The 25,787-nt window shown below is 45.2% G+C and overlaps 2 protein-coding genes across 11 annotated transcripts; one reads left to right on the top strand and one right to left on the bottom strand.

The window, feature by feature from the left end:
* Positions 1-5: 5 nt before the first annotated feature.
* Positions 6-12,070, top strand: arhgap17a (Rho GTPase activating protein 17a). Of its 6 annotated transcripts, none has more exons than XM_037279077.1 (21): positions 7-484; positions 3,424-3,463; positions 5,336-5,440; positions 5,527-5,559; positions 5,930-6,006; positions 6,087-6,198; positions 6,261-6,337; positions 6,417-6,534; positions 6,870-6,938; positions 7,023-7,104; positions 7,348-7,475; positions 7,724-7,835; positions 7,902-7,983; positions 8,081-8,161; positions 8,235-8,348; positions 8,426-8,517; positions 8,627-8,774; positions 9,041-9,268; positions 9,399-9,523; positions 9,603-10,097; positions 10,563-12,070. In XM_037279077.1, the coding sequence occupies exons 1-21, from the start codon at positions 432-434 to the stop codon at positions 10,694-10,696; spliced, it is 2,505 nt and encodes an 834-aa protein (XP_037134972.1). In that variant the 5' UTR covers positions 7-431; the 3' UTR covers positions 10,697-12,070. The 6 variants fall into 6 exon arrangements, with proteins under 6 accessions (XP_037134971.1, XP_037134970.1, XP_037134972.1 ...); XM_037279074.1 differs by having other exon boundaries at positions 9,005-9,268; XM_037279073.1 differs by having other exon boundaries at positions 9,002-9,268.
* A 713-nt stretch (positions 12,071-12,783) lies between these two features.
* Positions 12,784-25,579, bottom strand: grid2ipb (glutamate receptor, ionotropic, delta 2 (Grid2) interacting protein, b). Of its 5 annotated transcripts, none has more exons than XM_037279069.1 (26): positions 25,200-25,579; positions 24,591-24,844; positions 24,200-24,529; positions 23,970-24,124; positions 21,094-21,375; positions 20,293-20,378; positions 19,469-19,538; positions 18,783-18,935; positions 18,566-18,721; positions 18,341-18,492; positions 18,137-18,271; positions 17,830-17,915; positions 17,552-17,702; positions 16,919-17,211; positions 16,798-16,836; positions 15,787-16,491; positions 15,568-15,717; positions 15,406-15,493; positions 14,919-14,996; positions 14,263-14,459; positions 14,042-14,197; positions 13,880-13,966; positions 13,688-13,817; positions 13,502-13,620; positions 13,266-13,430; positions 12,784-13,195 (listed from the first exon to the last, which is right to left on the bottom strand). In XM_037279069.1, the coding sequence occupies exons 1-26, from the start codon at positions 25,273-25,275 to the stop codon at positions 13,124-13,126; spliced, it is 4,365 nt and encodes a 1,454-aa protein (XP_037134964.1). In that variant the 5' UTR covers positions 25,276-25,579; the 3' UTR covers positions 12,784-13,123. The 5 variants fall into 5 exon arrangements, with proteins under 5 accessions (XP_037134964.1, XP_037134963.1, XP_037134967.1 ...); XM_037279068.1 differs by having other exon boundaries at positions 14,919-15,008; positions 25,200-25,577; XM_037279072.1 differs by lacking the exon at positions 16,798-16,836 and having other exon boundaries at positions 25,200-25,577.
* Positions 25,580-25,787: the final 208 nt, after the last annotated feature.

Below are 25,787 nucleotides of genomic sequence, written 5' to 3'. Positions count from 1 at the left end.
ACGGGCGTCTTTCTATCTCTCTCGCTCGCTCTCCCTCTCCTGCAGTTCACTCTCTCCTCTTGCACAGGGGAAAAAGCGTTTTGACGGATTAGCTCGTCGGCTAGCGGGTGTCACCAAGCAAACAACAACCGGGCACCGTCCGGGCCCCTGCAAAAGGTCGCCGCAACCGGTGAAGAGCAAGTTCTTGGACCATGCCGTTGCACCATCCAGAAGACATTTCCACTTGGGAAAGGCGAACGTAGAAGCTAGCAAGCTACCAACTCTTGTTAATTGGCTTTAGGCTCAAATGGCTCGCGCATGTTTTGCCTGTCATAGCGACAGCTGGCAAAGTTGAAAACGGGGAGAGGCAGTGCAAACTTCATGACAATCTCAAGTCAACATTTTTTTCCAAGTGTGAACTTTCGGAGGACTCGAGTGGAACGGAACAGAAAATGAAGAAGCAGTTTAATCGCATGAAGCAGCTCGCCAATCAAACAGTTGGCAGGCAAGTATTGCAACTGTGCGTTATTTATTCTTGTGTATTTTCCGTAATATAATTTTATAAGGTGTGCGCATTGTGTTATCTTTCATAACTTTTCCTTCATACAGTGAAGTCTTGCTATGGGGCTGTGAAAGGAATGTCACATGAATGGAGACGATGTGTTGTTGTTTTTTTTATATATATTTTTGCAGTAGTTCCCAAATTAGGGATTCTTTAAAAAGAAAAATCAATTGCATTACAGCATGTAGAAGCAACAGTAAGATGAGGTTCAAGGTTCGAATCCAGCCTGTTAACATTGTATGAAGCAATATAATAATTTGAGATGCAATTACAATGCTCCTTATCATACCTTATCATAAGATAATGACTTTAATATGCTTGAAGATAAGACGTAGCACATTCTAAGCATACTTTTCATGATTATTGACATAGTTGTGCCTCTATGAATGACATGCAAATTAAATGGAAGTAATTCATAGATGGTGTTTAATTGAGTGAATTTATTCATAATGTCTGCAGATATTTTTGATTATAAAAACCTCTTGTACTTTTTATGAACAGCGTGTGTAGCACCTAAACAAGAGCACGCCTATAATGTTCACTAAGTAGCTTTAAGAGCCACTGCGGCTGGTATCCTCATAATATGCTTTCATAGGCTAAACCAGTTGTAAATTAAAGCTGAGAGGAACTTAATGCAGAAAGCAGACGCATGAGAGAATGCATTACTTTCACGCACGAGCAAGTCTCCTTCCTCTCCTCCAGGTGATTTGCTGTTTTGGATTACAGCAAAAACCGAAGGTGGCGCATGTATTCGTGTCTGCGTCTCGGCTGCCCCCCTTGGGTTCCTGCGATTGTGCAAAAGGCAGTATGCTATGTCCAGCATGCGGCCTCTGAGAGGAAATCTCTCCTTCTGCTGCTTTTGCAAACAGGAAACCGCCTCCCAGAGACAAACCGCTACATTCTAGCGAGAGACGCCGAGCTGGCAAGATTGATGCATGGCCAAGCTACACGTGATTATTTCAGATTGGCATTAAAGTCCGGTGAAAGAAAAACATCCGTAATTGTTGACTTGGTTGATCTGGTTTGATTAATCAGCACGATATTGATCTCACATTCTAAACCATTGTATAATCCTTTCTGATGCCTCAGCTAGCTAAGCGTTATGCAATCCGAACTAATTCAGTCGGCGTCGGAAGGGCGACTTCCTCCTGACTCAATGTCACAATTGAATAAAGGGAAAATGGGTGTTTTCTTGAGTGTCAAGAGAATCTGCCCTAGGGACTGTAAGGTGTGTCGGATGTTTATTTGGTTTAGTGGCAAGCGAGACGAGATGGCTTTTTGTTCAACCGTAAAAGTTTGCTTTTCATCCAGTTGAAATGGGTAAGACCGAAAAAGTTGAAAAATTGGCGCTAATTCGAATATTTTCCATTCAAAATATTTGGTTCTTTAATGGTTAACTAAGTCACAGTTCAAATAGATCTTTGACGTCTATAGCCGTCAATGGGAGTGAACGAGTTTAAAAAAAAAAAAATTGTTGCGCAACAACAATTAGCGTTAGTCCAGTGCTAGATGGATTGCTCACATGGTCAGTTGCATTAGAGGAAATAACACGGGCCGAGTCAGTCAATGATTCTCTCGGTTCCTTTCATCCAGGTCCAGTATCCATTACTGTCTGCCTCAAGCTGCCAACTGTTGCAAAGAGAAAGACCCTCCCTGCTCGTCAGCTCGCTGATTGTCTGTTAACAGAAGCTCTATTGTGCTTCCGGTGGCAGGCTTCTGTTACTCCACTTCCACTTTGATAGTAAATCACCATGGTTACCATTCCCGACTGGGGATGGAACACGCATTTTCGCCCAAAGTTTATTCCCATGCGGCCAAGACAGTCCACGTTAGCTTGGTTGAGAATGCAGGGTTACAGGCTCGGCATGTTTGATGACTACATCAATTAGCATTTCACCCAAACCACATAAATATCTCTGAACGCGTACAGCGGAACAAGTAATCCCACACCGTGGCTTCACAATCCCACTTTATAATATTTTTTGCTTCCCCCCCCCCCAATTGAGCAGAAAGTTCTGTTCAGTTCATATACATTATTCCGCAGCTTCATTCTCTGCACGTCATGATTTTTTTTTTTTTTTTCCATGCATTGGCTTTCGATTACTTCAGCGCTCGTAACCCCCCCACCATCCCCGAACCTCAGTATTTGTGTTTCTTTCCATGGAACCCCCAAACTATCCTCCCCGTCTGTGTCGGTCTCGCTGTTACTGCCTGCTCTCTTCCTCCATGTTTGTAATGGAAAGCAGCTGTTCTCCAGCTCTGATGGGGTTACTACAGTTCATCAAGACCACAGCCTCATTCAAAGCTCCCGTTACCTAAATTGCAGACTCAAGAGTGTCTACAGGTTGACTTCAGTCAAACCATCTCGTTTAGCGACAAGGAAAGTGAGTGGCGGATTCAAGATGGCTGACTAAATTCTATGGCTGACTATTCTAAAGGACCACGCTTTCTGAGAACCACCCATATTTGATCATTTATGCATTGCTGCAGTCTGCTGAGTCACAGTAGCAATGGTTGAAGGTGTTAGCATTAGTTCTTTCTCACTGCGCCCTCTCCCTTTAATTGAATTTAATCTGTCTGACCTCACCGGGCCCAACTATTAGCTGACTAATTATAGGATCGGGTCGGGCACCGCTGTGTTGTTGCTCTCCACGTGTGAGTCATCACATATAAATTGGAGCTGAAACAACTCCCTGTTTGAAACTGTGCCATGTTTTTTGCAATTAGTATTTTATTTAATACGTTTTGTTTTTGTAGCTTTGTGGAATTGGTTGTACCAGATAAGGTTCCCAAATCGTTTTCATTCATTTTCATCCAACATGGCTACTTTTGCTTTCTCGGTATTGATGGATTCCTTTTTTGTTTTTCTTTCTCATTGGCAGAGCGGAGAAAACAGAAGTTCTCAGCGATGACCTTTTACAGGTAAACCATTAATCTGACTTTGGCTGTGACCACTTGTTACCTCATCCAGGGAAAGGCTGCATCTGTTACGTGTTGCTCATGCTCCATGTTTTTTTTTTTTTTTTTTCCTAGCATTTGACAAAAATCTGTGACAGCGTCCTGTTCACAAAAAAAAATCATTTAATTTTGTGCTACATTCTTTTAGTGATGACGTTCACTTGATCTATACTGCAAAAATTCCACTGGAAATTTTAAGACAAAAAAAATTTTAATTGAGAAAAATAATACTTAAAATAAGCAAAATTATCTGCCAACAGAATAAAATGATATAATATAATTTAAATTTTAAAATAAGCAAATGTGACAATTTAATTTCAAGTAAAAACAACTTAACACAGCAAAAATAAATATATAAAAAATAGGTTAAATTTAACAAACGATCTCTTAAGATTTCACTTTTTCCCCATTGAACAAAGAACTGTTGACGGACACTCGCCCAAACACTGCCACAATAACAAAGAAGCCCCGAGCCATGCGTCAGAGGTCAGCGTGATGTGTAACATCTCCTTGTGCCTGTTAACACCTCTGCTTGAGGAAACAGGTGGAGTTGTCGCCAAATAGTGGCAGCTCACCAAAGGCATTCCAGCCATGAAGCTTCTTTGTGTGCAACTGGGTGTTGTCATCCATACAGGTCAAACACAAATATGTCGCTTTGAGAAAACAAGATTGCAGCGATTGTTATATAAGCGACACATAAGCAAACGGCACATTTTTGGATTTAATGTCTTCAAAATCATTTTTCTGTTGAGCTCCCTTGAAATTTGAGCAAGCAACCTCTGCTACACTTTTCCATTGCCAGCAAATTAGTCTTGACATTTAACCTCACCCTGAGTGAGTCATTTTTTTTTTTTTTTTCACCTTTCTCTTAGAAACCAAAAAACAAATAGAGGTAACAAGACAGGCACCTTCTTTGTTTCTGGGATTCCCTGGCCTGTAGTACGTCATGGGATTGTCCCTAATTGGTTAGAACCGGTGAGACACACCCTGTGGGTACCCTTTGGAAAATTCTTTTTCCTGTTTTGAAAGGAAGCCATTTCCTAGTGATGCATAACCAATATTTCCTCCATAAAGGGAATCCCCCTTTTTGTTTTTTTGCGCCAAGTACGAACCGTGCTCAGCCCCGAGTAGCGATATAGAGATCTCGTGCGTCTGGCGAGTTTGTACTCGACCCAGCTGTTTGGGGAATGCCGGGGGCCGCCACGGGTCACGAGTGACGTAAGAGCGACGGGAGGCCAAAAGGAGACGGGGCGGTGGAATTCTGACTCGGTTCTGTTTTTGGAACACAATTGTCTGGAATTTGCTTGATCCTCCCTTTTTTTTTTTTTTTTTGGTCCCCTCCAGACCCCGGTGTTCTCATGGAACATTGTTTTAAAACTCAGCCCGGCTTTCTTCCTTTCCTGGTGCCAGCTTTTTCAGAGATAAAGCAGCCTTTTCCTTATTTCCTCGAGGGAAATGCCGCGCTACATTGTTGACGCTAACCGACCCGCTCGAGCACCTGGCATCACAAGGACCTTCACTTGGCTTCCGACCAAAATAACTGTGACTCCCATCATTGACCGGCTAATCAATGAGAGTATTATATCGCAAACACAGCGGATCTGTGTCGCCGGGCCGCAGACAGGAGAAAGCCTGTGTAACCCCGACGCCCTTTTTTTTTTTAACACAGCCACCGTTGCCATGGGAAACGCTTCCGATGAGCCTTTCAAGATAACATTCCAACGTTGCTCTGCGGGACCGGCCTTATCAATCACGGCTGAACTTTGAACTCCCTTCGAGGCAAATCCACTCAAAGCCATCAAGCAAAATATTTGTTTTTTTTGTCTTATCGAACAGATTGAGCGGCGGATGGAGTTGGTGCGTGTGGTGTCCCACAACACACACAAAAAAATGGTCTCATGTCTACAGGGACACATCGGCGCAGATGCCGAGAAAAGACACGTGAGTGGACTTTTGGTTCTGATCCAACACCAGATAGCAACTTGATCCGTTACGGTGTTTTTTTTGTTTTTTTTCACTCACTACAGTCCGTACCACGCCTCTATACAGGAAATGGTCAGGTAAATAAAAATAAAAAAAATGTCCCATCACCTTAGCCTGTTTTAAAAAATCAAAACTTTCTTTAGCTCTTTCCATTCACTTTGCATGACTTTTTGGGTGGACGCATACATTTTGCCTGTTTTCAAGGTGCTTGGAAAGAAAACTTCACTTCATCTAGTCACCTCTTGTGTCCCATTAAACTTCCCGCTCTCTTCTCAGAAAGCTCACTTCCTCTTCCTGACTTTGCGAATGCACCTCTCGATGGAAAGTCTCTGACATTTCCATCGGCCTCGACCTCACGCTTTTGGAATAGGAACACAAACTGTGGTTGATTTTCAAGTGCTTCGGATTGAGATGAATCTCATTTTGTTTTTCTTCCATCCGCTGCAGAAAAAGCTTCCCCTGACGGCGTTGTCCCAAGCTATGGTGGAAGGTGGAAATCAGTTGGGTGAAGACTCTTTAATAGGGTGAGTTGGCTCATCGCTTGATAAATCTTTTCCCCCTCGCTTCCAAAAAGTCACAAGGTTGTCCCAATCTGCACCGACAGGAAGATGATGGAGGTGTGCGGGGACGCCGAGAGTCGTCTGGCGTCCGAATTGATGCAGCACGAGCTGCAGATAGAGAAAGACGTGCTGGATCCTCTCAGCCAGCTTGCCGAGGTCAGAAACCAAAGAAGAAGCGGGTCATGAATCAGATTTTTCAAATAAAAATGTTCTTCTAGGTGGACATCCCCAATATTCTGAAACAGAGGAAACAGTTGGCCAAGTTAGTGCTGGACTACGATTCCGCCAGAGCGAGGTCTGTCTCGTCGCCATATTTTATTATTTTTCTTCCCGCTCCGACTCACTCGTTGACATCGCGGCGTCTCCAAACGCAGATGGTTGCAGGCGACCAAATCGATAATCTCAGGAACAAACACTCAAGCACTGACAGCTAAGGCGGACCTTCTCAAGGAGGAGGTGGACGAGGCCATGAACAAAATGGAAGTTTGCAAGGTAAACAAAAGCAATCAGGTGACTTTTAAAAGGAATACCGGCTGTCCTTTTATAGTCTGCGTAGGCCCCCGGCGAAACAGTACAGCAGCGAGTGAACATTCCAAGACCTTTCGGGCCTTCCCCGCCAGTTTGCTGACGCACGCGGATGTCCCAAAATGCCCCGTCAGCTTCCGCCCGCGTGTGTCGGCTATTGAAATTGGTCATTGGTGCGTTTTAGTGTCGCTCTGCTGTAAGAACTATGTCATATTTTCTGCTCGGGTAGAGTTGTGTTTCCTTACAGGAGGATTTATGACTCACGAGCATGTGCTCACTTTTTTTTTTTTTATCCTGAATAGGACCAACTTGCTGCAGACATGTATAGTTTCTTCTCAAAGGAAGGAGACTACGCCTGTTATTTCTTAACGGTGAGTTCCGGAAGTCAAGCCACGTTGGCTTCCGTGGGAATGTCGTTTGGTATGACATCATTTTCTTCTTTCCTCTTCCCGTAGCTTCTCGAAGCGCAGGCGGAATATCATCGAAAATCTCTCACTTTACTGGAGAGTGTGTTACCAACCATTCAGGCTCAACAAGGTAGAGCGAACATCTTTTTTTTTTTTTACACACAGCTCAATGTGTAGTGTTGAGTTGCGCAACACCTGCCACACAAAACAGCCGCACAATAAATCCTGCTGACTTCACCTAAACTGTTGACCCCACAAAAACGCTGCCTCGACCAATTCCAGGCCACAGCAGAGTGACAGTCAAATGTTTTTGAATCAAAAAAAAAAAGATGGTGATGATGTGCTCATGAGGAATTTCTCTGTTTGCGTTCAGATTCATGGATTGAGAAGCCCGCCTTTGGCACTGCGCTGGATGAACACCTGAAAAGGAGCGGGAGGGAAATCGCCCTGCCTATAGAAGCCTGTGTCATGATGCTATTAGAGACTGGCATGAAGGAAGAGGTAAAGCAGCCCCCCCAAAAAAAAAAAAAGTTTGTTTTGCTGCCTGAAGTGAAATAAGTGCCGACGCAGCTCATTAAAACTCACACGGTGCCGTGGACGTGATTAACCGTTCCGCTAACGGAAAGCGAGCTTAAAATAGCTTGTTTACATATGCGGAAACGCCGCCCGCTCAGCTAGCATGATGATGAATGAAAATTGACTCCTAATTCCGATTTGGTTTTGCTTCATTTTGTCTTCTATGTGGTCAGGGTCTGTTCAGAATTGCAGCTGGGGCATCCAAGCTAAAAAAGCTCAAGGCAGCGCTGGACTGTTCCACTTCACAACTGGAGGAGTTCTACTCCGACCCCCATGCCGTCGCCGGTACGAGCCAAAGCGGAACTCGTCTTTATCGACGACGGAAGTTCTGAAATATTTGTGCAATTTTAGGAGCGCTGAAGTCCTACTTAAGAGAACTCCCTGAACCTTTATTGACCCACCAACTTTATGACGAATGGACACAAGCATGCAGGCAAGACAAACACGTGACCTTCACTTTTTATTTTCCTCCAAATGATAAGGAAAACAAAAATGATCATCAGTGTGCATCTTTGCTTCTTCTGTTATAGTTTATCAGATTCGGACAAGAGGCTTCAGGCTCTGTGGCTTGTATGCGATAAGCTACCTAAAAACAACAAAACCAACCTGAGGTAAGCCAGCCCTCAATTCCCACAATGCTTCACCGATTGTAAACTTTTATCTGACGTTGTCGTCGGCGTGTAGGTATCTGGTGAAGTTTCTCGCTAAACTGGCTCAGGAGAGTGAAGTCAACAAAATGACTCCCAGTAACATCGCCATTGTCCTTGGACCTAATCTGCTCTGGGCTAAGACAGAAGGGTGAGTTTGTTGATGATGGAAAAAAAAAAAAATTAGTTAACATTTTGGTTGCATCATAAAAATGTTCTTGCTTTCAGGAGTTTGGCAGAAATGGCTGCGGCTACATCTGTGCATGTGGTGTCCATAATCGAACCCATCATCCAGCATGCTGATTGGTTCTTTCCCGAGGGTAGGTACAGGTCTTCATTACGTCCCAAAGAAGTTTGGAGCCGGTTCTGAACAATTTTAGGGCCTGTCGTCCGATGAATAGAGCAAGATGTTGTTGTTTTTTTCCCCAGATGTGGACTTCAACGTGTCTGGCATGTTCTCCATGCCCGTACCCTCATCCAACCACAACAACCATCTGGATTATGACAGTGGCACAATTGAGAGGAAGAGACCGGGCAGTTCGGTGGGCCCGGAGACAGACTCAAGCCGCAAAGACAAGTAAACAGCTTTTTACTTTCCGTTGTTTGTTTAGCTGGCCTTTAAGCACTTTGATTTTGCTTGCTTGTTGGGGGTCCCACAAACTAACCTTTCTGCTTTTTAGATGCTAACCCCTACTCACACACAGTTGGGTTCATTCCGGGTTTATGATGATTCTTCTTCTGGTGTAATCACTGCTGTGGTGTTCTCTGTTTGTCTCCTTCACTTTCTCGCCGCCGTCCTCGAAGTAGCACCTCTAACAAGTACTCGGACCACACCCTCCGTAGAGGCAGTACCACCTTAGGTAGAAAGCAGCACACCTCACCCGCCTTCCAGCCACCTTTACCCCCTGTGGAGGCTCTGGGGCAGGGACAAGGCACCGGGCAGGTCTCGCAGCCCTCGGCCGAGCCCCAGCCGGGGGCGGCGGGGCCCGACAGCCATCATAGCTTGGCACAGGGTCTCGCCGCGCTCGCTGCCGCTCAGCAGCTTCTGGCGCAGAACACGGAGGAGCTGAGGTAAGAGCTGCTTGATTGCTTCTGCTGCTCTCTAAGAGGCTGAGGGACAACGGACTTTTATTACTCCATCAAACTCCTGCATGTGTGGGAATCTGTACTTTAAGTTTTGTCTTCTTTTGCCTCCATCAAGCAACTCAAAGCCGCGAGACTCCACAACCGCACCGACCCCCCTGCTTCAGCGGAACGGTTCTGGAGCAGGGAGCCAATCCGCCGGCCAGACGGGCACCACGACCAGTCCGTATATGACGCGTCGAGGTGAGAGCACTCACAAAAGCAGTCATGAGTCAGTCCATCAACAAAAAAAATGATTTTCACCTCCTCCCACAATCCTCAGTTTTCAAGAAACAGGCCCCCGCTCCCCCCAAGCCGCCAAACCCTCCGCCAGGCCAGCCGTCCACTTCATCCCAGCCCTTAAGCCCCCCTCCGAGACCCCTGTCCAGCCACTCCCCGACCTCCACGTCCCCCAACTCTCAGGTGTACAGCACGCCCCGGCGCCACTCCAGTAACCAGCCGCCCATCCAAGCCCCCAGCCATCCTCCCCCGGAGCCGCCGACGCAAGCCAGTTCCCCCACTCAACTCGCTGGGGATCCTCTGAGCGCGGACCCCTCGCCGCCGGACTCCCCCACCCCTCCGGATTCCCCTCCGCCCCCTGTCACCCCCAGCTCAGACGTCACCCCGGCTTCCCTGTCGCCCTACCAGACGGGCTCGCTCCCCCGACCGCGGCCCGTCCCTAAACCCCGAAACCGGCCCAGCATGCCCCCGCCTCCGCAGCCCAACCCCATGGCCAGCGACACCAACGGTATCTGCGCCGCCGCTTACAAGATGATGGGTGAGCCGCTTCTCTCGCATCATTTTCCTCCTCCAGCTCGATCGCTAACGGTCACATGTGCATTTCTAACAGGTTAAAGAAGCTCGTGTGAGAGGTTTGTAGTTCAGTAGTTCACCGACATGTACTTTGTGTCACTGCGGCCATCCGACACCGTCTTTTCTCGGCGTATCACGTATCGAAAGCTGACACGCAACATCCGTGCGTGCACATGACTCATGACCCTCTTTTGCAACACAACATTCACTTCATGTGGAGTCACTCCCATCACACTTCTTCATCTCACCGTCCATTTGCTTGTTGTCACCCCAAAGCCAACAGCGCCACCTACTGGTGGAACTCTTTTAGGTTCACTTGCAGCACTTTACGTCACGTGCATGAATTCTGGATGAGGAGCACACATCTGGGTGGACTGACACGCTTGTCCCATGAATCATCTGTGTTAACTTTTATTCTTTTGGTTTTCAGACCCGGCTATGACCTTCAAAGGGCTGAGTCGGACTCTGGTTCCGGAGTTCAACGCCGACCCGCAGCCGGCGCCGGTCTCCTCGCCGCCTCCTTCCAGAGACTGTGAGCTGGACAGCGAGAGCACCGTCCTATAAGGGAGGACACACACTCACACACTGTTCTGCCGATTTCTTTTGCGGGGATTTGTGTGCTTGGCTTTTCCAAATATTTTACCAAAACATCCATGGAAAGAAAAAAAAAAATCCTCCATCTTAGCTCCAACTAACGTGAGAGTTAGTTGGCAAACAAAAGACAATGATATGCTACTTTGGGATTTTTGATGTGTTTATTTTTTAATGTTGAAAAAAAAAAATGGCCTTCGAAACATGAAATGACAAAGGGTGGAACCAAAAACTTAGCGGTGACTGCAGGTTTCCAGTCGTCTCAAACTTTTTTTTTTTTTCTCCCCCTTTTCATTTTTTTTTCTTTCGCTCTCTTGTATTTATTTACCTCCAAAGTTTAAACGTATACATTCCCTGTGTCTCAGCACACTTGCTGCAGTCACTACATGTAAATAAAGCCTTAATAGGATGGAAAGCATTGTAGATTTACTGAGCATTTATTCGACTGCCATTTTAAGGCCTCGTGTTTTCTTTGTTCTCACTAATAAGACAATTCAGTGACGTGCACAGATTTGTCATACTAGAGCAAAACAACACAAGAGTACATTAAATAAATGCTCCAACAGCTTTTTTTTTTTGTTTGTATTAATGCAGTATTTCCGAGAAGCTGTCTTGGTGTTTCAGGGATGTCATAGGAAGGTGTAGCTACTCCCTAAAACCTGTCGCGATTCTTTCGAGACTGTAAGTAGCGGGGTGTCGCCCTCGCCGAGCCTCAAGCAGTCAGTATTTTTTATTTTTTTTTTGCCTTTCTTCAAGTGTGATGAATGTAAGCGGAAGGATTCTTTCTGTAAAAATGCCTCTTTGTCTGAAGCTGATGTTGCACATGAGCACAGGCCACCAATTATTATTATTTTATTTTTTTTCTTTTCTTAAAAACTCCCCACTGAGCTGAGATGTTGTGTCACCTCGGTAGTGACGTGCGGGGGAAATATTTTATCGAATGGATAGGATTGTTCTCTTTAGCTCGCTTTCTTGTGTGCAATGCAGAGGTTCAGTTTTTAGGGATTGACACACAAAATGGTACCAATGGAAAAAGTCTTGGATGCTGCAGTTGCCCTGAAAATATGTGATAACCCCCCACCCACCCAACTCCCCTGAGACAATCACATGTCCTTATTTCTTCTCTCGGCTCGTGTGACTCAATGCCTTATATCCCCCCCCTCCCCTACCCACACTGCACATCAAGACCAACAAATGCCATTAAACTAGAAGTGCTGATGCTGCGTTTTTAAGCTCCATAGTTTTGTATGTTTCTCGTCCGGTCAGCTGAAATGTGGAATAAAATCTGTTATATGAATGCTTGGTTATACACCCTTTCCAAAGAAAATAAAGTATATGAAGAACTCAGGTATGTAAAAGTTCTATCTTTTGTTTATATATATAATAAATAAGACGGACATTCCCAAAGACAATTTTTTTTTTATCAATCATGGTGGTGCAAATGAGGAGGCGTTGCTTATGAGTGAAGTTTTATCAATCAAAAACAAGAAAAAAAAAAGCAAAGACTCAAATGTAGGCGGTCAAGCTATCACACAACTTCTACTAAAAACACAAAACAGACAAAAGGGGAGAGGGGGCCAACTTGCTCCATAGAATTACAATATGTTCATTTTTAAAATGGAGGTTGTTTGCTATAACCCGCACCAACATGCAACCGATTTAGACCACAAACACGGTTACGATACTTAGCAGCAGCTCTGGTTGAGTTTTACAAGAGCTAACAAGCCACTTTGCAATGCTTAAAAAAAAAAAAAAATGCAGTTTAGTGACTCTTTGTCAACAAAATCAAAACCAGAGCTCAGAGCCCCACCCGGGCGGTCACGTTGAAAACAATGAGCAGTGCATAGCCAAAACATGGGAATTTACAATTTCAATAATACAACACAGAGTACACCGCAGCTACTGGTACACTGTGAATGAGTCATGAGGTCGCCATGGTAACCAGAATAGCACTTACAATGGATCATTTACAGGTCCTTTGTTTGGTTAACACAAGCAGAACCTTTCTATTTGGAAAATTCAGGAGCTATATTATTTCTGCAATAATTGATTTTTATTTTCTTGACACCCTAAACCTAAACTTTCCTATTTTCAAACTGTCATGAATTACCTGCTAATTTCTTACATCACAAAATATATTTTTTATATTCTTACAATAAATATCTGTTGCTATCTAGGCTATCATCTGTTGTAGTATAAATTACAAAGGCTGATTTTTAGGACAGTTGTACTGAGCACCTGCAATAACAACTCTCTTCCACAAGAGGGCAACCCTTGATCTCCCACATGGATGTTGGACATTCTTTCTGCAGAAGAAGTGACTCTTGGTTTGTTTGTGGCGTCACCAGTCTCATGTGTGATTTTTGGCACTTTGGTTGTGGGAATCGGACTGCGTTGTATCTACCAAGCCAGAGGGGATGATAATCTGGGACTTTTTGGGTTCTCCGGTGTCTGGGTCTCATTGAGGGCCCTCTGGAATGACAAATCAATCATTTCCTGTATTTTGATATCCCAACAAAATTGTTTCAATTGAATCACTCACCTCAAATTTCGAAATGAAGTCTGCAAAAATGGCAAAAAATGTATCTGTGCTGGTGCTCTTGCCGTCTTCTCCAAAGAAAGAAGCCACTTTGGAGAACTCCTCCATAGCTCTGCTCTGCAGTGACTCCAGAGACTGGATTGCAGGGTGACTGTTCTCCAGAAAGCTCTGCCAGACATCACACAGTATTATTATTTTAATCTAGACTGAAATATTTTTCTGTATTTTAGATAACGTACACTCATGACAGAAGCAAAGTGGTCCTCAGAGGTGAGAGGGATTTTCAAACAAGCCGCTCTGATGTCCTGGATGGTGGCGTGAAGGTCGCTCAGCTCTGTGGTCACCACCCTCTGGTTCACTGGAGAAGCAAGAGACACTTAAAAAGCGACTTAAGAGGTAAAAAAAAAAAAATTTATATATCGTACCCTTGGCTGCCAGAAGCACCGTGGTGAGGTCTCTGGAAAAGTTAAGAAGCTCTGGGAAATGCTGGCACAGAGACTTGGCCAGAATGTGGAGGAAAGTCGATTTCCCATCCACCGTTTTGGTCGTGCTGAGCTAGCAGACGCAATGAAACCATTAGACACGATCGATCGGTAATCAGAGACGAAAGATGCTACCTCGGTGAGGAAGTTGATCTTGAAACTGGTTGTCCTGTGACTCTTGGGTTGACCGTTGTTGAGGTAGTTCCCCATTGCAAGTACAAACTGTGGGCGGAGCTTAGCAGTGTTAAAGGATGGAAAAACTGAAGAAGAAGCGACGAATGTGTCGAGTGCTGTCACCTCGAGTATTTTGGCCAATTTTTTGCTGGTCTTCAGTTCCACTGAAGCCTTGTAGATGTAATCATAGGCCACCTTCATTTCTTCCATCCTCTCCTGCAGGGTGGTCTTGAAGTGGAGACTCCTCAGACGGGTTTTATACTCGGGCACCATCAGCATCTGGAATAAAGCCCCACTTATCGTATTTCAAATTTTGGTTCTTGTCAGCATTGCGTAGTGGTTACCTGGAAAATAAATTGGTCGGGTTCGCTGAGTTTGGCCGGGTCCTGGTCGAACTGTTCGTACTTTTTGACTTCGTCCTCGTCGGGGGCGTAGAGGAGCAGCTGTTTGATGTGGGCGGGCTCCAGCCTGTCGGTGGTCATGTCCATCAGGACCTGGCGGAGCTCGTCGGGGGAGAGCTTCAGATGGGCGATGAGGATGGCTGTGAGAAAGGAAGGAGGTTGACAGGAAAATTGAGGGTTGGAAGAATGCTGGCTTGCTATGGCGGAAGCCTCGGGGATGTTCTTCAAGCCTTGAGGCGAATGGTAACAAGATTTCCTCCATCGCCATGGCAACAGTCCTAATGATTACTCACATTATGGAGTGTTAAAAATACTAAAATAGTCAGCCAAAGCACCGCTAGCGCTAATGCTAATAAAAAAAGCACTTTAACAAACCATCTTCTGTTTAAAAAAACAATGAGCACAGAAGGCAACTGTCGCCATGGCAACACAGGGCTTTCGTTGGAAACCGTTTCGCAAGATAACCTATTATGAAATCCAGATTTATTCATTTAAAAAATGTATTTCATTTTTCTATTTTTTTTTATTTAAATGAAAATTTATTTGAATGAACATTTATTTAAAAAAATATATATATATATTTTTTTATTTGTACTTACATGCATTGTAGGCTTTCTTGTGAGACAGAATTTCCACAACATCTTTCTTTTTAAAGTTCTCAGGCAGGAAGGTCGGCTCTGATGGAGACACTGGTAATTAAACAACGGTGTGAGGATGTGCTCTCCAGGCACCGGGGATCAATAAAACACACACACACTCGCAGACACACACATTCCAGGATGATAAGCTCATAACACAGTTCTGTCTTGTGACTCTCTTGAGGTCAAAGGTCACTGATTGATGACTACAATTTGTCTTTTTCCACGCCAGAACTGTGTTATCACTAAAATTGGTGCCTTATGGAGAATGGAGCAAGCCTCATCTATGTGATTGATGGGACTGTAAAAATACAAGCAAAACAAGGTCAATAAACACAGATAGTGACGTCCAACTAGAAAAAAAAAATAAAATAGTGGCGCAATTTGGAGCACTAGTGCAGTGAAATGTCGATGACGATACTCAAAGATGAGAAGACATCCAACTTACTGGATCGGCGTTGAGTTCCAAAGTGTTGATCAAGGTCCAAATACTTCACCATGTCTGTCAGCTTGTCATAGTCGGAATCTTCTCCGAGCTGAACAAATACGATATGTTGTAATCTCCACGCGGGGAATAGTTTTCTCGTTATTTGACAGCATGACAGCCCACCTGACCCCAGATGGTGCCTTCCGAGTTCTCCACCTGCTCCCAGCGCAGCCTCTTCACGCTCATGTGGTTGGTGTCCGAGGCTTGACCTGGTTTAGGCAGAGGGGGTGGCGCGCAGGGTGGGGGCAAAGGTGGTGGAGGAGGTGGAGCAGCCTGAAATGAGAATATAGGAAACGTGGTCCACTGGTGTTGTTTTGAAGGCTTATTTAGTGGTGTGGTTACCTGCTGGGAGTCCGGGTCTTGTCTGAGGGTGTGGCTGGAGAGGGTGACGTGGGATTTGTGAAATGAGGCAGGGTCTTGTTTGTGACCCTGCGTTGGGTTATGATCTTCGAGGGACGGGGGCATCGGCCCTTGGTAGCTGTGTTGGTGGTGGAGCTGATGGTGCCTGTGCAGGACTAGCTGGCTGGGCCGCAACGTCTGAGGGGACGGCTTGGGGGACGGCTGGCAAATGGGTTGGGGTTGGCTGAGCTGGCGGGGGAGGTAGCCGGGGCGGGATGATCGCAGGATTGTGGTGGTGGTGAAGGTGGTGCGGCCGTGGGATAGTGTTTGGAAACGCCGTCCGGTGGCGTCCTCCCTGGCGGGCGGAACCTTGTGGAGGGGAGAGCGATTGGACAGGAGGGTCCTCAAAGGGGGCGGAGGAGGGGGGATGATGGGGTGATGAGGATGGAAAGGCATCCGACTGCGCGGGACGTGTTCCGGGGAGAAACGGGCGGGTGGGACGGGATCTGTGAACTGGACTGGAGGCGGGAACAAGACCTGGAAGGGTGGAGGAGGCGGGGGGCTCTGCTCAGGGGGAGGGGGGATGTGCTCGGAGCCAGAAGAGTAGCAGGGGGAAGAAACGTCATCGCTGCTACTGTGCTCCTCACTGCTGCCACTACTGAGCTGCCGATGCATGAAGCCCATGTCCTGATCTTCTGGGAAGCTCATCTGAGGAAGGAAACCACAATTAGAAAAAAAAAATGAACATGACCAAACTTTTGACATTTTTCTTTTGTGTTTCTTTCCAGGCTTGCACCGCAATTGCTCTTCCATCAGTCTTCTATTCAGCAGGTAAAACACATGCACTAAATAAATACAACATATTTACGCCATTCTTGATTTTTAATATACCGTGCAGGGGAAGCAAATATTTTTCTGTGTGAAATGGAATACAACGTCAATGAGTTTCCAGTCCTTATAAGGCAGATCTACTTTAATTAAACTCTACCAATACTTGAATCATATTTTACTTACAGGTACACTTCTTCTTCTGAAACAAGCACCTTGATATATCTGTTCATGTGACACAAGTGTAGTTTGAATAATAATAGTCATGCATAGTTTAAGTAAAAAAATAATCATCATCATTTCCCACCTCCTCATAGTCGTTCTCGCCCGGCACGTAGTCGTTCACCAAATTGACCTGGTGGCCAAGTTGCTCGCTGAGGGAATCGAGGAACTTGTCGGTGTCGCGGCTTCGGGGCGGGCGGGAAAAGGTGAAGAGCTTTTTGCGGCGGCCCAACGTGCCGGGGCTGTGTTGGGGTGAAGTCGGGGGGCTCTCTAAGCTGACGTAGGGGTTGGATTCCACGCTGCTTTGATGCTGCATCCCATAGACGCTGGTTGGGAGGGGCTCCTTCCAGGTGAGGGACAAGCCCGATTTACGGTTACCTGGAAGGTAACAATAACTAGTAATGAAATCAAAGACTACTGAATCAAGGTAATAAAAATCTCTATTTCTTAAAAGTGAAGACAATTTGCAATTTTAATATTGACACAAAGTCAATGCACAATTTGTCTTCACGGGCCAAATTTGGCCCTCGGGCCATAGTTTGACACCCCTGCAACAACTCCAAAAACAAATGACTAAAACATTGGGCCACGATGGTCACATAAGTGTTTTGATTATGTAACCGTGACATCATTGCCATCCCGGCCCGACTGAATTAGAAGCAACCGCCGTCTAGATGGCAAGTGAAGCACTTTTGGAGCGTGTGGGTGTTTGGAGTACCTGCGAGAGGGGGGAGAGTGAGGGGGGAGAGAGAGCGGCCGTAAGCCTCGGTCTGTCCCGGCCCCTCGGACTCCGCCGGGGTGCCCCCGTGCAATGGGGACACGCTCTTCCCTGCGTACACATTCTCCAGCTCTGTGTACACGCCTGACATCTATGAATGGAAGCATGATTAGCACACAAAAAGGGGGCGGAGACTCCACTTTGAAGGTCATAGCAGACTTTCAAATATGAGAGGAGCAAGCTTGGCTAATGCCAATGCGGGCAGGCATGATACCTACGTGACTGAGGTCAGGAGACTCAGGGAAGGAGGTTCCATCTCCTGACTGCCTCTCCTCTTGACTGCCACATTCATCCACATGAATTCCTGAAGCACAATAAAGCATGAGGAGTGGCATCCTCTCGCATCCTTCCCCAGCTGAGACGGGGGAGAGGATGAAGCATAGCGTGGAAGAGCGAAAAGCCATGCAAGGCTGTTTTTTTTTTTTTTTTTTTTTAATAGCAACTGGCAAGGCTAAGTGGTGTGACAAAAAATGAAAGTTCCAAGGCCAGAAAATGTTGACAACATTTTAAGTGTGAAGCTTTTACCCATTCCCAAGTGCGTTCCGATGATACAGTCATCCGAACTTCTTTCTCGCACTCCGCCACGAAACGACGTGCCGGATATTCGCACGGAGCTGCTCCTCCGATGGTGCTCCGAACTGGCGTCAGGATCTAAAACAGCTGCAAAACAAAATATAACCTTAATGTCAAAAATAATCCATTCAAATCAATTCAAACGCTTCAACTCACCACTGCTTTTAAAACCCAGAAAACGCGACAGCTTGCTTTGACAACGTTCCTGCTCATCATAAGTCAGCAATTGATAAATAAATTGCCAAATCAGCTGCTTCGCCGGCGTGTCCAATACTGGAAACACATCGACGATAAGCGTATCCAAATTCCTGGCCCAAATAAAAAAATCATACAGTTACCAAGGCAACAGCGACTTTTCTTTGCTTAAGAATTTAAACTGACCTGTGCTGGAAAAAAGTCTCCAAGGCCTTACAGACTGTGTAGCGCTCCTGGATTGTCAGCAAGTGCTCCAACTGCTGACTAAATGTCCTCCCGTGGACTTTAATGCTGGGTGGAAGGATCTCCGCCACCCATTGGAGGGAGCTCAGGATAGGAGATCTGAGCGACATTTTTTTTTTTACACACTCATACGTCACGTGATCAAAAATCTGTAACTCACCTCGAGCGCGGCAAAGTGTTGGAAGACAGAGTCGGAGTTTCCTCCGGGTCTGTCGGGTCTGAGGAGTAATCAGACGGACCGTCTTCTATAACCAGGGTGGGCATGGCACCGCTGCCCTGCAGCATTGACACCACTTTTTCATGGGAACAGTTCCTACGCAGGGAATAAATAAATGAAAGGCGGCCCAAACAAATGTTCTTTGAGTCATAGCAAAGATGACTCATACTGATTATTTCGTACACTATGTTCATCCAAATAGTGAACCTCGTGTCATTAAATAGGTGTTCCTAATATTACTATTCTTTATTCTCACTCCCACCCGTGTCATAGGTCAAGAAGTTGTAAAGTACGCAGAAGAACTACGACGCCTCCCACAAGGAAAGTTATGCTTATATAAACAGTTGCAGCAGCAGCAAAAAAAAAAAAAAAGATAGATGTGCTCATCTCGCTGCATTGTGAAGTTTTGATTTATAGCTGACACTGGCAGCATATTCGGTCTCAATGCAGCTACGGTGATATAATGAGTTCGAGACGATGACAGTAACCCAAAAAAAAAAAAAAAAGGCTCTGTGATGGATTATCTAACAGCAGCAGCAGTGGGCAATACAAAAAATTTAGAGTAAGGGAAACTTGCATTAGAATATTGCTGCTGTTATTAATATTAAGAATAGAAAACATGAGCTGACCTCATGTCCAGTCCGTTGAGAAAGAGGATGCGGTCACCTGGTTTTAGTCCACATTCTTCAGCAGGACTATCTGAAAAAAATTCGACTTGTAATCCATTAACGGTATAAATATTTTGACTTTCTAAGCTGTCAACAAGATTCATGGTGACTCATTAGAATCCGTCAGTCCGTCTGACACGCGGCAAACAATCTGATGTCCATGTGACATTTTGTTACGTAACAACGTTGTCACGGGAAACTAAATATGAGTGTCCATCGGGTGTCAAAGTGTGGAAGATGAGCGTCTGGTCCTCGGCGGAGGATCTGCGATCACGATGAGAGTCACGCCTGCCACCTCCACCATCTCCATACCGACGTCCATAAGGCCCACTGAGTCAACGTGTTCACCAGCACATGATGGTGGGAGATAGTGGTGGGTGGGAGCTGTGCCGTCATCATGAAACACGCGCAGGAACAAACGCAGGCAAATAAACCTACGCTCACATGTCCAGACAGAGGAATTTTTGTTTGTTCACTGGCACAACTAGGATCTTTTTCCTTGAGGGGGGATCAGTGCCCCTACAGCCCCCCTCTAGTGATTTTTTATCTTAATTATCTCAATTCCATGGTGAATACAAAACCACTTCTTAAGTTTGAGTTCAGCAAAAATGTTGTTGCGATGGTGCTTTTATCTTTTCTTATTTCAACTCTGAGTCAAATCAGCTTCCTGCTGCATTTATTATTAACAAAAGATGGTCTTCAAGCCTAGGAACTGACAACCGCCACACACACACATACACTCACACACACTGGGCTGAAAATTGGATTCAAAGATAGAATCACACCTGCAATGACTGAATCGATGCAGACTGGAGCGTGACCTCGCAGCGTGAAGCCGAAAGTCTTTTTGCCTCTGTAGACACGAATGAGCCTGTAGAAAAAAGCGCATTGTGAAATTGAGAATATAGGATAAGTGCAGTTTTGCAAATTTTTTTAACATCTATTGTTGTTTACTCCAGTGGAGACCAACACAAGGGAATAAATATATACATGTAGGATATACGGTCTAGCAGGAACAGGGAGGTTGCCATGGTGATGAATCAAGGCAAGCTTCTTTGAGAAGTAAACAGGGGCGAGAGGCTAAAAAAAAAATGTTCTTTATAGATTGGCAGCTCTTACATAAGTACATGCAGATGGGTGGGGGGGGGGGGGGGTCCACGATGTAAAAGTGCACCAAAAGATTGCTCGAAGCCATTTTGATTCCCCAAGTGATCTTATAGAAAGCAGCTCGTCGCACTCATATCATGAACCCCCCCCCTCTCCCCTTCCTCCCTCGACTATTACGTAACATAACTCTAGGGGACTTTTTGAAACCCTTTAAAAGTACATCTGGCATTACTCAATGCCAAGATTCCATTCCACATAAGTATTTAGTCATTTTTATCCCATCTATATTTAGGATGATGGCTAAAAAAATAAAAACATGCCACAGTCACACGTCGTGTCATTGATAGGCTACAGCAATATTAATTCATCCTAGGGGGGGCGCTATTCAAATGATAGAAATTGAAACAAGTGAAAGAAGAAGTACACCAATACTAAACATCCATCTTCATTTTATTTCCGTTGTGTGAGCTTGAGCTTACCTTTGATTAGGTCCAATAGGGGGGTGTGTCTGTACCCCGGAGACCGACTTCCTGTGGCTTCTATCTCGTTCCCCCTCGCCCCTCCCACCGGGCTCCCCTCCATCCCGGGGCACCGAACTGGCCCGTTTGGTTCCGCGGTGACGGTCCGAGTGATCCTCGCTCCGGCTGCGACGGATTCTTCCTTGCGGTTCGCTGATGCTCTTACTGCGGCACAGCCTGTTGATTACGTTCTGAGAGACGGACTCGTCGAAGCGCTGCCGGTGCTTCTTGGGAATGAAGATTCTGGCCAACATGGCAACATGTGAAGAAAACACGAAGGCGAGCAGAGTTGAAGATCTCGATCTAACTTTATCCACTTAGGCAAACAAATGAATTGATAAACGTCCACCACGTTGCCCCTCGATGTTTACATCCGATGTAATCTTTCGAGGCCTCCAATTTAAAGGGAAGAGCTTTGAACAGACACGCTGGCAATCTTTCCTTGTTTGAAAGCTCTCAGAGGAAGCAAAAATTGATGTGAGTTGAAGGAGAAGTCAAAGAGATTGAGTCTGGCTAGTGTGACTGCAGCAGCCTGAATAGAGCAAGAGAAAAAGGTGTGGGAGTGTATGAGCATGGGATTCCTCTGCCTCTTTTTCACTCTCTCTCTCCATCTACAGCATCTCCCACACTTCCGCCCATTCGTCACCGTAGCGTAAATCCAAAGCGGCAAGCTGTCATCATCTTGTTGACCCGAAGACCTCGCCGCTTTTACTAATTGAGCAAAATTGCCCACCTATGTTTTTTTTTTTTTGCCGTGCTGTAAAAGACCATTTAAATTGTGCTTTGTTCATTTTACGCAAATAATAGCGACAATAGGCAATTAAGATTCTAGCCGTTGTCCATCCGTCCATTTATTGCCATTTTTTTTCCAAAACACTGCTAATGTGTGTTGACGCTAAGACCAGCAGCTACAAAAACAAAACCATGGGATTTAAATAAATGTTCTGCAGCAGCCATGTAGGTGTCGACACCCACGCAGCCCCTTGCTGTTTTGTATCTGTCGCTTGTGTCATCTATTTGTACCACGAAGCTATGTCTCTAGTGTGTATTTTGATTTTTTTTCTAATCCAAGCTGTTTTTCCCACACTGACATGTTAAAACAGCCATCTCGTCAAAAAAAAAAAAAAAGTTTCCAGCTTCTAGTCATGGAAACTAAATGAGTGTCCCGATTTGACCTCGATTATAAGGCGGGAACAATTTATAATTGTCTGATAGAAGCTTGGAGGGGAGGAAGCAAGTAGGGAAGCAGGGGTGTATTTCTCCAAAGGGAAGAATGACGAGTAGAAAACTACAAAGAGCAGACCTCGTTTCTTTTTAAGTGGAGACCCACAGATCTGACTCAGAGGAAGGCAAATGAAGCTAAACTGTAAATGTGATACATGGTGCAAACAAAAAAGCCAGAAGAAAAAACCCATTATAATAAGTGTTTCTTGGATGACAAAATTAAGGAAATAATTGTTTGATCATAAATCTGCAAAACTCACACTTAGGGAAATGAAAACACGCAATATTATTATTATTATTATTGTTTTGTCTCCGTGTTGCTAAAAATAGCTATTATATCAGCTCTACATCATTAAAAACAACTACATTTTAATTATTGATTGTATTTGTTTGTTTTTCGTCACAGTTTGCACTGGCGCTATCCATGGTGCTGAAGTTCCAGCAAACGGTAACTGCGCCTTTTCTTCCTTGTTTTGGCCAATCTATATTTAGCCTTTGTCTACATCGGTATATCTAATTTCAAGATTACATTTTATTGGAGTCTTAAACCACTCAAATGAGTTAAGATTAAAAAAAGAATAGAAGCCACAGATAATAACTGTAATAATGATGAATGGTAATTATACAGCACTCATTGCTGAATATCAATAAAAACTCAGATGTAATACAGTTCATCCAAAACATAAATATAGGCACTAGAAAGATTAAAATAAAATAAAAAAATAGTACTCACCCAAGGCAATTCATCGTTTCAACGCTCATCCATGGTTCCAAACAAATACCAAAACGCAAGCAGAACCGTCGACTAGTCAACACAGTATCGGGCACACCTCAGACTGGAATCAACGCGATAAAAGATATTGGGTAGGATCATGCAGGAGTCCTCCACCACCGAGTGTCAGGTGGGGATGGACCGCAGAGAGGAGGCGGGGGGGGGGCTTGGAGCGAGAGGAAAATACAACAGAGGAGAAGACAAATACCCCCTTGGTGAGAGAGTTGTGATAAGGCAAATTTATGTTAGTGCCCTTCATTAGCACAAATAAAGCATTATAAGTGGCTGTGCCGCTGAATTATTCATGAGTGAGCAAAGGTAGACTTCAAATGTCACCATTGTGACGTAATTGGAAAGAAAAAAAAAATCATGTTGGAAAGCCTTCTTACAGTGCACTGTAGTAGTTGTGGGTAACCGGCCAGAGTAGTACGAGAATAATTGGCCGCTTTTATTGGCTAGGAAGTGCAAGCTGTGGGAAAAAAAATAATAAGTCTCTCTTGGCCAGCAGACAAAACAGGTAATTCTGGCTGCCTGGAATGGATTTTTTTGGAGTGATTCCAGTTTTATGAATATCCTAAAACACCAGATGGTACTGACAATCAAAGATATTAAAAAAAAAAACAAGATGGACTGATTAGCTGATTGGTTGGACGGCCCGTCAATCATATCCATTATGAGCCAATCAGATTGCAAGTATGATAGGGATGAAACAAAGAGGGGGTCACTCTGGATTTAACAGATGGAACCTACCTAAATCCAAAGTGTGGCTAATCCAATCCTAAGTGCCTCAAGTAATTTGTCTGGACTTTGTTAGACACAACCATGAGTGGAAACTTCTCACCTGATACTGGAGATCAGCTGACGTTGGTCATCAGTGATGAGGATTTCGGGCAAGACGGAGGCCAACCAGTCGACATTCTTCTCCGCTGCGTATTGCTTCAACACGCTGAAAAGTTTCTCCTTCACATTTGGGTCGTCGCTTAAAAGCCGCTCAACCTACCGGTGATGAAATCACCATCCAATTGAGTGCCATTCTAGAGTGAGTGGAAATATTCCAACATGTCTGCTTACCATCCTGTTGAACTCCAGAGCCTTGTGTTTACGGTCCGCTTTTGGGTTTTCCCCTCCTATCTGATTTTCTTCGACGCCGATGCTGGCTTTTTGCTTCGCACCGAGACCTAGCACACCCAAGCGTAACGTCCTCCCCTGGGTGGACTTGATGAGCGCCGCAGCCATCTCGTGCTGCCTGACGGGGATGCCGTTGACCTCCATGACGCAATCGCCTGCCCTCAAACCCACACGGCCGGCCGGGGAGAAGGGGGAGCAGTCCTCCACCAGCAGGGGGCGATCTCCTACTATGGTGAAACCGTAACGACCATCAGCGCCTGGTGTGATGTCCATCTGTAAATAAAAAATACCGTAAAAAAAACAAAAACGATAGATGAATTAATTGATGTCAAACCTGCTGTATGCGAGACACGACTCCAATGCTGGGAGGGATGTTCTTCTGAGTTTGAGCGATGGCAATGACAGCTTGCGGCCCCAGCGTCGACACATCGTGGCCTTCAATTTCCAACACTTGATCTCCGGCTTGAAGGCCGGCCAACTGGGCACTGCTTCCTTCCTCTACGGACAAGATGTAGCTTGGTCCATTACCGCCAACCTGGAATCCAAATTCCTCAGGCCAGCCCTGGTTGGATGTCGGCATGCTGAGGACTGAAGATGGACGGTGTTGTTAGCTAATATCAGTTGAAAGGGAAAACCGCTTAAAAGCTCCTCAAACTGTAACGTTCAAATGAACAGACACAACTGCAATCACTACTCCCTCCTACTATCACCTCTAATTATACTGCAGAGTGGATTTCTCCACCTTGGACCACCAGAGGTCCCTGACCTGGTTCACAGACTGCATGACAGCCAATTAAATCGAGTCTTTGCAGAGATAGAGACCTTCATAACCCCTGCAGACAAATTCCCACTATCACTAGCACACAACGTACATGAAGTCATGAAATCAGAACATAAATGCACAAAATTGGGATTCACAATAGAACACAGCAAAAACACTCACAGAAATCTTTGGATTGACTCCGTTTGGGCTGACGCAATGACGATCTGCCTTTTTTGTTTTGCAAAAATTTCTTCATCTTCACAGTCTAATTGTAAATCCAGTTTGTCTTCCCAAATAATCAACCTGATCACCCCTTGACCCAAAGCCCCATAAATAGAATGACAACGTCCATGAAAAGCGAGTCCAGCTTCTCCGTGTGTTTGTGAAGGAGTTAGTCGTCCGTCTCATCCTGGGCCCAAGATGCTCGCCGTGTTAATCAGAAAACTGGGACGCTTGCACCCGCGCACTTCACTTAATAATTCACTCTCCAAAAAGGGCCTAATTTTTCTATAAATACACCCATGTGCCTTTTTCCGCCTCCTCTTCTTTTGGGTAGGTGGCTCTCCGAGGGACCGCTCCTGGCCCAGAATTACGCAAGGAAGCCTGATGATAAGCACTAATCGGAATGTCAGCTCACTTGAATGCTCTGCAGTCTGCCCATTAAGAAGCAGCAGGGGCCATTTAAGATTTAAAACTGCAGGATTAGATGGATTATGTGTTGAATCTGTTGCCCTACCTCCACCTCCCTCTAGTTGAAACACATGCATT

This window comes from Syngnathus acus, chromosome 19, assembly GCF_901709675.1.
Source record: "Syngnathus acus chromosome 19, fSynAcu1.2, whole genome shotgun sequence".
Taxonomy (NCBI): Eukaryota; Metazoa; Chordata; class Actinopteri; order Syngnathiformes; family Syngnathidae; genus Syngnathus; species Syngnathus acus.
Note: the sequence above shows the minus strand (reverse complement) of the source record. Positions and strands in the feature narration are given on the sequence as shown.